Below are 12,129 nucleotides of genomic sequence, written 5' to 3' on the forward strand. Positions count from 1 at the left end.
GCCTGGCACAACTCAGATTCCTGATCTAGCCCCCAAACAATAGGGCTACCTGGGACCTGGAGATGTACTTGGCTTACAAGCTTTGGGATGATGCTCATGTCATGAGACAGTGATAACAGTCTGAATATTAGCATGTTAGAGAGGTGGGAAGGATACTGGTACATAGTGATCTGGGGACAGCTGGTAGGTAGTGTAACAGGGATAGGAGGCAGGAGACTTGTGATGACAACCTTGAAATGAGCTGCATGTTTGGTTGTGAACTAATGTGAAGTCATTGAACATACAGCTGGACAGCGATAATGCAGCAGTCATTGAGTGCTACCTGCATGGTGCTTACCCTTATGGGATAAGGAACAGCTTAGAAGAATCTGGAAATGATCTGTAATTCCCTCTCTGATTTCTGAGCAACCTTTTCTTGGATAAGACTTAGTCTGTTCTCTTTGCAGACTAAAGTCTCACTTTATCATCCAGGATTTATAATTATGATATAAAGGAAACTCATGAACCTAGTAGTTCTTGTCAGCTCGTCACATATGGAAACACTTTCTTTGAATGCATGTATTCCTAATGCAGAAAGAACCTCCCCAAAGCAAACCACATGACTTCTAGAAGTCGTGCACCAATTGGTCTTTTAATAACAAATATAATTTTAATAATTCCTGTTATTGAAGAATGTTTGATCTAGGGGTGATGTGGAGACTGGTCTTTAAAAATGGCTAAAATATGGCCTTCAGAGGGGAGGAGAATGGCTTTTCTCTAGATTCAGTAACCATGGGAAGTCTTCTGTGTGTTTCTGATTCTTGAGCACAGTTGAACTACTCGTCCATTGTCTGGTGAGAGCTGTTTGGCTAGGGAGCCCTGTGGATTTCTCAGACACTTTTATCCTTTGAAGGAAGCTGTCCTGATTTGCCATTGTTAATGCAACTTGCGGGACACAATGCTTGAGTTTAAGACCCACTGAGAACATGACCATGTACCTCCTTTCATCTCCACATGGGGGAACCATACTGCAAATAAGAGCTGCAGAAGCCCAGCAGTGGTGCTGTTCCCTCAGTGTTAGTAATGAGCTTGAACTTTCTTATGTCATATCCTAATAGCTTTGTCTCATGATTGATGGCTTGCTCTGCTTCCACCCTTCATGAATAAATACAAAATGTCTTGCCACCTAGAAGTTGAACCCTCTCTAGTAGTTTATGTATCTTGAACACACTGCCTGGTCACATTTAGTATTCTGTGCCTGTGGGAAGCTTAGCTTGGAAAATGCAAAAGATGCAGTAATTGCAATAAATATATTTTCTTCACTCTGTCAACTGCGTTTATGCATTGATTTGTAACTAATACATTGGTTGAGCCATAGTGGCCATCTCCTTTGATGAGAATCTTGGGGAATCTGGACTTATCCTGAATTTTATACTATTTTTTGTTAGTTCAGATATTACTATTTCTATTTACCCCTAGGCTAAAGTATAATTTAAGAATGAAAAGAGAATGGTTAAAGATTGGTTTCAGACTAACTAAAAAGAATAATATTAATGGCTGTCTGTAGGGATGAGATTGCAAACCTTGTATAATATTCTTTTTTACTCCTGTCTGGAAAACAAATAGATTCCTAGAATGCCTTGGAAGTAGATATACTGGCTTATAAATTATGTACATGCAGCACTATATTTAGATAGAATTAGGTAAAGACACATAAAAATAGAAATGATAATGAAAGAAAATTACCCAGGATTTACTAGTTTCTCCTTACAGCAAAATAATTCTCTTGCATCTTCTGGTCTAGAAACACCCCAGGGGCAGGCACACCTTATCATGTATATTAAATCTCTAAATAACAGTGTGGCATAGTGTGGTAGCTTTCAAAGTGTGGGCTGCATTAGAATTTTTGAAGGTTATGCAGATGGATTTCTGTCTCCTTCAAAGTTTCCAGTTCGACAGATTAAGGGTGGGCCCCCAAGAATTTGTTGTTCTACTAATTCTCAGATGACTGTTCTAAAGATTGCACTCTGGGACTCTGGTGAAGAGGTAGTCTCCATATTCATCTCTCTAAAATAGGCATTAGCATTCCTAGAGAAATTTGAGACCTTGGGTAAATTGGTTTAATGCTATAGATCTATGGAATGGAGTTTAATCATAATTACCTATTTGAGTTTCTCGGGGGACTTAATAACACAATTTACATAAATTGTTAAACACCTATAGGACACAGCACACTTGAGCTAATTTTCCCTCCTTCTCCTTTCTACTTATAACTGTAGCATTACAGAATGGACTTAGGGCCTTTAGTTTTGGAATAAAACTTTGTACATTATTTCTTTGGAATTATGAAAATAATTTTTCTACCTTAGCATTATTCAGGTACAAATCCCTGCTCCAAATAAGGTGTCTTTCTCGTTGAATGTTAGAACATGAAACTTTTATGCAAAGTCTACCTAAAGGAGAACATGCGTTCAGCCCTCTCCCTTTTCTGTGTAATCATTGATGGTGTGTGACCAACTATGTATTTCTGTCATACTTTGTATATACTGAATTTTGTTGCATGTGATGGAGTTGATATTTTTGATGGTTGTGTCTTTGAATGTGTAGGGGCATGATGGTGGTAGATTTAGGTGACATCTTAGTTGATTATTTTTTAATGTTTGTTCTATTCTTCTTTCTCACCCCACACCCTCCATTTTTGTGCACTACCAGGACCCAGTACAACCTGTCAGGAGGATTCATGTGCCAACCAGGGGGTTTGCATGCAGCAGTGGGAAGGCTTCACCTGTGACTGCTCCATGACATCATATTCTGGAAACCAGTGCAATGACCGTGAGTGTACACTTTTTGTACTGGGGATAATTTCAAGTGGCTCTGAGAAATCTTAAGGAGGAATGTCGAAAACAATGGTCCTTTATATATAAAAATTTTTAATTATTAAGTATGACACACACATAGTATATTTAGTTTATGTTGAAAGTGCCTATGATTTCTACTTTGTTCTTTTAATGGTGCAACAGGTACATTGATTAATTTAGGTCTAAGAAAGGTTTGGTTTCATGGATGTGACCCAATGCTTCCACTGAAGATGTTTCAGTATTTTGAGTATCTATCCCTTGTCACCTTGTTCCTCTACCTTGCTATTGTGGCAGTTTCCTAACCATGGCCCTTCTCAAGATAGTCAAATGCTTGAAACTTGTCAAAAGAACCTGACTAACCTGCCTTAGATGGCCCTTCTGATTATCTGATCTTTCTAAACACAGCCTTCATGGTAGATGTGAACATCAGAATCTAAACTCATTAGAATATTTGGTTATAAAACAAGTACATAACCTTACTGTATTGAAGAGTGAATCATATTGAGGAGTACTCACAAGGGCTATCTATCTATATCTATCTATCTATCTATCTATCTATCTATCTATCTATCTATCTATCTATCTATCTATCTATTATCCATTTACCTACCTATCTACCTATCTGCTCCAAATAAGGTGTGTAGTTAGTTTCACTTGATTCCTTATTAATCAGAGTTTGCCAAGTGCATAGGCATTTCTGGCCATTTCCTTTCCAATTTTGTTTTTGATGTTTTGAAAGTGAACAAATAAGAATCTGGCAGTCTGGAGGAAAGTGTTGTGTGCTAGGATATCTGCAGGAGGACTTGGCATCAATCACCTTTGCTCGGTACTTCATTGCTGCTGAAAATCTTGTTTCCATATGTATGATTTAGAAAAGCTATTCTACTCTGAAACAGACAGTTATGGGCGAATCCAGTACCAGGGGGAATTGTGCTATCTGCTTTTTCTTTTCCCTCCAATTTGTCTGAAAGACTCACTAGGACCCATTTGTCTCTTCTCATTGGCCGCATAATGCCTCTTTATCCTCCGAGCTTATTCCCAATACACATACATCCAACAGTAGGTAGGGAAAAATGGCCAGGAAGAGACTACACACAGAAGAGGCAAAACGGTAAGTTTCTCTAATGATCATCAGTGTGCACAGCCTTCCAAAGGTACGTATAGATTTTTCTGTTATTGATTTGTTGCTTTGTCAAATGGGTCAAGTGTTTTCAGGTAAAGATTAACCAAGTCTCTTTCTAGGTTTCTATGATTTGCTTCTGTTTTTCCCCAGAGAAAATTATTTTTGAGTGTAACTTGGGCAATTTGTTGGTGTATAATTAAGCATTTGGACCAGAATTGGTAAAATATTATTGCTTTTTGTGATATGAGTTTCAAAGCATGAGTACTTGGAGAAGTATATTTTAGATGTTATATTATTAACAACATTCTTGTATCTTTTGCTCATAGAAGACTTAAGAAAGCAAATCACTCACACATTCTATTTGGCTTGCCTTCTTTGGAGGAGTGTACAAGGAGTTTTGTTACTGGGTAGTGGTATGTAAATTAGGCACATAGAATTTTTTTAACTGAGCAAGAAAAGTACATAGAAATCAGATCCATTCATTGGATATGACTATGAAGTTTTAACAAAACATAGGCAAATATGTCAAAATACAAGGTTGGCTAAAAGTATTACAATGTGTATCCCTTTATCCAATGTTTGACATCTGAATTATTTTTAGAATCTTCTCTTTAGGATTAGCATCAGAGCCAGTTTTCTGTGCCTAGAACTAGACTCACTACTTTATCTTATAAACCATTGTTTTCTATATTAAACTTGGCTCTTTGAGTTGTAATTTGCTATTTCATTGCATAAACACCCCTAAAGCGAAACTTACTGTCTGTTAGTCTGTGCCCCTTTTCTGTTAATAAATTCATGAACCTTAGTCAATTTGAGAAGTAGAGAGAGTATTATTGTTCTGTGTCACCAGAAGACTTCAATAAGCTCATGTATTGTGTAAACAAAGCTAGGGCTTTGTTGGGGGAGGGTTCACAAGAAAAAGAAAGGATAAAATGCGTTAATAAAAAAGATGGGAAAGATAAAAATATAGAAAAGAGCTAGATTCAGATTATATACAGAAGACCATAGAGTCCCTTAAATAAATTGCTTGGGTAACCTACATGTTGTAAGAAGCCCAAAGTAAGTCCTTTACTTAATTTTTGGAATTAGAATATTTTCTATTTATGTATCTACATATCTATCTATTTTATCTATTATTTATCTTCTATCTATCATCTATCTAATCTATCTATCATCTACCTATCAACATCATCTATCATCTATCTGTTATCTATATATTATCTATCACCTAAATATCTTTTTATTCTTACCTATAATCTATCATTTATCTATCTATCATCTTCTATGTATCTATTTCAAGCTTTTATCTATTATTTATCCTCTATTCTCTATCTGATTTCTAGCTATTATCTAGCATTCTATTATCTATGTATCTATTATCTATCAGTCATTCATTTTTATAATTTCTATATATCTTCTATGCATGTACCATCTCTATATCTATTTATCTATCATTTATCCATCTATGTACCTATTTATCTACTTAAAATAAATTGTATTTCTTGCAATGCCACTATGATGCCAAGTGAATTGGCTGGATATATAATCCAGTGACAAAAAACACTTGATAAAGGGGGAGTTTGAATCTGATCTGTTATTTTACATGAAACAGATTGATAGTTAATTAGTGGAAAGGCAAGCATGTCAGTTTATTACTGTACGCTTAAGGATAACAACTTGATCAACAGGGAGATGGATAAGTTTCATATTTCCTAAAATAGATATTTATCTGATAATATCCAAGTGACTTTTAAAGCTTTATAGAAAAGAATAAATGTCTGAGTCTCAGGACATTTATTGTAATGTCGGTTCTAACAGTAATGAACTCTGCATATTCATCAAAGTTGTTTTTGCTGTATAATTTTGAGATGCTGCCACATAGATACTGTTTCCAGAAGCATGATGTATATTTAAGCCCTTGATTTCTGGTTTGATAGAGCAAGCCTCAGTGGCTTTCATTTTCATTCCATTATCCTTTGTGTTTGCAAGTTGGGTTGATGAGTGTGGTGGCGTGAATATCAACTCATAACGATTTGAGCATTGTTAAAGTGTGACACATTTTCAGGAGCTGATTATTGTGTGTAAGAGTGACTCCCTTGTGTGGGATAGAAAAAAGAAATCATGTGATGAGAAATTCAGGTATAATTGATTTACCAACAGCTACACACAGTTTAAGAGATGACCTTCCCCTGCTTTATGCAAAGGTAAAATCATAAGGAGCTCTTTTTCTGAAGTCAGCCTTTGGGACTGTTTTGATACTATCAGAAGCAATTTTGAGTTAATGAGGGATTTTATGGAAAGACACAGACATTTACTAAGTAGCATTTCTTTGAAGACAGTCTTTAGCTCCTCTAAAATGTCAAATCCAAGAGGCTGACTTCTCTCCATGCGTCACTACCATTTGTGACCCAGCTGATAACAATTCTATTTGACGATACAGTTAAGGAACAACCAAAGAAATGAAACTTAGTAACATAGTCTTTTTAATATAATATTTTGAGGATTTAATACATGCATACAGTGGATTATGATCATATTCATGCCCAACTTCTTCCTCTAACTCGTCCTCTAACTTCATCTACAAACCCTCTCAACTTTGCACCTTCTTTTAACTTATAGTTCAATGTGTTTAGTTTGTGCTGCCCATGTATTTTATTATATGTTAGATGTGGGTCCATCCATTAGAGTGTGCTTATAGTATCGCTAATATTCCAGGGGACTGACCCATAAAGAAAACAGATCCTTTCTCCCCTAGCAGCCATCGCATCACAGTCAATAGCTTCCCAGCTAGCTAGGGGTAGGTGCATTTTATGCCAGGAATAGGAACCTGGGAATTTCTAGCAAGCTCTCATCATGATACTGTCAGGAGAATCTAGAATCCTTTACTTTTACCACATTGTATGGCAATACAACTCCCATTGTGAGTTCTTCTTCCACATTGCACAAAAATCCATTTTCTCCGTGTAGTTATTGAAACTCTCTCGTCTAGGAACTTCATGAAAACATCTCTTTCAAGCATTTCCCCTCTCCCCTTTAATGTGTTCTTTCCATGGACCATGTTTATAACAACATTTGGAGTTGCAGACAATTCTCAGATTTCGTTATTACTTTTGGGCTCTGGAGATGCACATGTAGGATAACCCAGGCATACAAGCCCTGAGCACACATTGGTTGCCTGGCTTTAGGAATGTGGCACTTGTATTGGCTTTGTGGGATGAGAAGAAGGGAATTAATGTGGGGCCTCGGGTGCCCTCAGCAGACAGCTCTCCTGTGCTATACTGTTAACTGTACATTGCAGGCTACTTGGTGGAGAAATTGCTGGGTTCACACTGGCATGTGATAATAGATGTTCTTTGAGTTCAACAAATCAATAGTGAGCAGCTGTGGATCGTGCAGATTGTGGAGTGTGAAGCACCTTTCCAGATGGTTTTCTGCAGGAGTGACTGTTAAGTTGTGCTGCTGCCCATTGATTGGCCTTTTGCTTTTTATTTATTGTGTTGGTCTATTTATTTTTTTAATGTCAGTTGCGTATTGATTAAAATTGTTAAAAAAAAAAAAAAACACTTCCCATCTAGGCTTTAGAAAAAAAACAGCAATATCTACATTATTTACTATGCAAACAAATGGGTAGATGTATGTATATTAATTTTGTCTCTAGGCTTTATATGCATACATAAGTATCATACTCGTATAGTGCATTTATGTGCTTCAGTATGTGTTTCCAGGCATCTGTATTATCCTTTTGTCCATCCCCAATAAGTCTTATTTGAGTTTACTTGTAAGTCAATTACTTGTTGTCCAGAATATCCCTCATCTTTTATTAACTAGACATATATTCCCTATTCACAAACCTGGTCATGAATAAGACATGAGTCTCACGGGGGAGACACATATCAAAGTATTTCAGTAGAAAAGAAATGAGCACTTTATGGTCAGGAATCATAAAGGCCCCTGGGTAGAGTGTCTGACTAACCATAAACGCCAAGAGCAGCTGCTCTTAGGGACATTTCCATTGAAGAGTACACCTGAAAAATGTGTAAGTGTCTAGTAGGCAAATATGGTGCAGAAGATGAGAGCCACAAAGGAAAAAGAACATTCTATCCAGCAAGTGGGATCTGATGCCTCTCACTGTTTACAGGGGACATATTCTCAGAAATGCTCTTCCATTTTTTCTTTATTTATATTTCAAATGCTATCCCGAAAGTTCCCTATATCCCCCTCCCCCGCCCTGCTCCCTACCCACCCACTCCCACTTCTTGGTCCTGGCGTTCCTCTGTACTGGGGCATATAAAGTTTGCAAGACCAAGGGGCCTCTCTTCCCAATGATGGCCGACTAAGCCATCTTCTGCTACATATGCAGCTAGAGACACAAGCTCTGGTAAATGCTTTTCTAAACATTATATTGTTAAGGTCACACATCTTTCAACTGTATTCTTTGATTTATTTGATTACTTTTGCATCTTATGTACTTTAAAAATTTAAATGGGTCTATTGCATTTTCTAATCACTCTTATTAGAACCCAAATTACATTTCTTGATGAATAATCCTATTTCCCCTTTAATCTATTACTCTGCCTTAGATGTGTAGGACCTGAATCTTGACTGTGTCACTGAATTATTGACGAAAATTGGTCTTGGAAATTTATTTGTAATAAGCTAAAATTTGAAGATGCTTGTTCGTCTGTTTAACTTATTATAAAGGGTATACAATCATTAACTAATTTGCTTTAGAGTAAAACTGACTTGAATGCCAGTCATGTCTCTGACACTGTGAAATTTAATTGTTCATTTAGCTTTTTGAAACATTGGTTTAAATAGACCTAATAATTAGAGGCATGGTGGTAGATTTATTATTATACTAATAAGATATTTGACATTAGTTAAGTCCTTATCATATTCTACCCTAGGACATTGATGAAGATGCCTTTATTTCTTTAAACATCCCAAGTCCTTAAGAATAGGACATCCTTTCTTGACTGTGACACTGAGACGACATAGGGAGCAACTGAATGCATTCTTGGCTCCAAGTCTGCTTGGTATAGAAGATCACATTCTCATTAGTTTTGATTGTATGTGTTAATTATCAGAAATAATAAAAGCTGAAAATGTACATTAATTATTGGGCAAAGGTGCTTAATTCCATGTGATCACATCTTCATGTTCAGCAAAGTTATCTAACATGAAGAATTGGCTCTTTCTTGTAGTGTTATTGTCTTCTGAAATTCTGAACCTTGTAAGAGTTTCTGACTTAACATCCAGGTGAGGCTTTTGGAATTAGAATTTTTAAAGTTATTGTGGGATGAGAAATGTTCTCCACAGCCCCAGCTATTTATGCTCACATTCTCTAGATTAGGTGATTTCCATGTTATTTTACTACACTTATATCTGTGTGAATTTTGTGTGTTTGAATATCATCATGGCAGAGGTACATCTGTATCCATGTGTGAATCAATGTGGCATCCAGAGGGTGATTACCCTGTGTATTACTCCACTGTTATCCACTTTTTAGTTTTTGAGACAGGGTCCTTTACTGAACACGGAGCTCACAATTTTGGTTAGATTGGTTGGCCAAGAAGTTCAATGGATTCTTGTGTATCTGCTCACCTGAAGATAGGATGATAGGGACGTACTACCATGTCTGGATTGTTATGTGGACAATGGTGTTCTGAACTCAGGTCTTCATGTTTTCATGGCAAGCACATTACCAACTGAGCCATATCCTCAGCCCCAACTTACCTTAACTACAGAGCATAGTGGAATAGACCCTGATGTGGGTTGGGGAGTTCTGTTGTATTTATACTGTGACACTCTGTGTCTATGCTACCTTAGAAAAATTAATTTCTGTATGGCTCCAAGAAACAAGTGTTTACAGGTTATACCTTATAAGACTATTATAAATTGAGTCATGTCTGGAATTGAGAGATAGCACTCACAGAACTATTAGCTATTCTTTAAAAATTTGAAAACACAGCTCATACAGACATAATTGTCATAAAGCTAAATACAATGCCTGTGTGAAAATAAAATGAATATGCATCAAATTTGTTCAACTTCAGAACACAGAAAACAACATGATAAAAGTGTAAGCCACAAAGTGTTAAGTGAATATTTGAAGAACTACATATTGATAGGCATTCAAAAGCCTAAGAGTACAAACTTAAGAGGCTAATAATGATGAAAGAACAGTGGCTTTTTAAAACGTCTCCTGAGTTGTTATGTTCATCACTGAGCATATGCATATCAGGTGAATGGAAATCAGCAGGCTATCTCATGGAATCTGATTCCTGCCCCCAAAATAAAGAACAAACATCGATGTTAGATGCAACTACATTTCCCATGAATATAAAGACTGAGTGGGTCTATTAAACAGTGTTCTGAAATCTCCTTTAAAGGCATATAGTTATTCCTCTTGCTGTTTTCATAATTTTGTACAATTTATGACCATTTGCTATTTGCTATGTATTCAAGTTTGAGTCCTTTCTTATTTGGATATTTCTCTTGCTCAATTATCTTGTACTAAAACACTTCAGCATGCCAATCATTGCACTCAGTTTATTTTCTACTTTTTTCCACGCTAACCTTAAAACAGCCATTGAAAATAGGTACTGCTGTGATCCAGTTAGTTTAAAGAAAGACCAAGATGCATGGCAGCAAATGATTTGCTCAAAGTGAAGAATCTGTTAGGGGAAAGGACAAAGATTTTGAGTTCTGTTTACCCCTAACTATGGGGTCTTACCTAACAATGTCTTCTGGATTTGTCAGTGGAAACTTCTTTCTGAGGGCACTTGGGAATGCACAGGGCTTTAGGCTCACATTGGCTATACTAATTAACTATATTTGTTGATATCAGCAACAATTAGTGCTACATTGTTATTTGGGGAAGGAATATATGTGTATGTGTATATGCATATGATGTATATGTATATATTTACTTTATTAGTTTTAAATAAGGACATCCTCAGGACTGGTTTTTTTCAGGTAACAAGACCAGAATTTTCAAATGATTGTCATTCTACACATTCAGTAGCTGTAGGCAAGTAGTGGCTAATAATGGAGATGTTGGAAAGGCTTAGGGGGAACTACAAGGACCCATAAAGATAAGATCTGGAATGTAAGGCAGATACAAGAGAAACATAATTGAGTACACAGTTGCAAAGTTAATACCCAAAGTCACATCCTTGAATCTGTTGTCTATTCTTCTCACAGACTTTAAGTTCTTATGGTAAAGGGAGTTTATAGAACTCCAGGTCAGCCCAAGAAAGTTATATCAAGAACATAAAAGTAGACATGCTCAGGAATGGTTATGGATAAAGATTTTAAATTGTATTTTGTTGTCCATGACAATCACCTGTACGTATAGTTTACCTTGTATCGGGGGTGTGGAATATCCTCTATGTAAAATGACAACTGATACTCATATACATGCAGTAGCAGAGGCAACAGGAGTCAGGGTTGCTTGTACTTACTGTACTGTATCATATAGCCTTCCATGAAAATGAGTAGAGATTCAGACGAAGTACTCCTTTTTACAAAGTTCAAATGGCAAGTGCATATAGAACTTAAAGAGAAATGCTCTTCATGGTACAGGGTCTTAAAGTTTGTCTGTGGTTATTATGAGTTGTTGGAATTTGTGGCCTCAGTAATTTTATTTCTGTCATCTCCAGCATGATGTACTTGTATGCATTTTGATTAAGCTACTTGTTGACAGTGTTGACAATGATCTTCTGAAAGCCTGTTGGTTCACAGAAGGTAATTTTTATATTGCCTTGTTAGGTACAGGTCTCATACAGGTAAATTTTTAATGTGTCTTTTCAAGACTCATATTCCTACACTTATTTTTACATCCAATGGTAAAATTATATGTGTATACAAACTTCTTTGCCTTGTCTTGTACAATAGAACTACCAAATATAATTTCATTCCATTCTCTCATCTTTCTTTAGTATTCTTTCCTTTTTTAAAAGTTAGGAAACAAGGAGATAAGAATGGATCNATTCTCATTCTTCTACATGATAACCGCCAGTTGTGCCAGCACCATTTATTGAAAATGCTGTCTTTTTTCCACTGGAAGGTTTTAGCTCCCTTGTCAAAAAGCAAGTGACCATAGGTGTGTGGATTCATTTCTGGATCTTCAATTCTATTCCATTGATCTACATGTCTATTGCTGTA

General features: G+C 36.4%; 1 protein-coding gene across 36 annotated transcripts in view; it reads left to right on the forward strand.

Annotated features, from left to right (window-relative positions):
* Nrxn3 (neurexin 3) overlaps nt 1-12,129 on the forward strand; it is a 1,590,688-nt gene that overhangs the window by 793,642 nt on the left and 784,917 nt on the right. For all 36 annotated transcript variants that reach the window (XM_029541252.1, XM_029541257.1, XM_029541238.1 and 33 more), the window contains one exon: nt 2,692-2,811. In XM_029541252.1, coding sequence (XP_029397112.1) covers nt 2,692-2,811 — 120 coding nt within the window. The remainder of the gene's footprint in view (nt 1-2,691; nt 2,812-12,129) is intronic.

This window comes from Mus pahari, chromosome 7 (assembly GCF_900095145.1).
Source record: "Mus pahari chromosome 7, PAHARI_EIJ_v1.1, whole genome shotgun sequence".
In the NCBI taxonomy this organism is placed as follows: domain Eukaryota; kingdom Metazoa; phylum Chordata; class Mammalia; order Rodentia; family Muridae; genus Mus; species Mus pahari.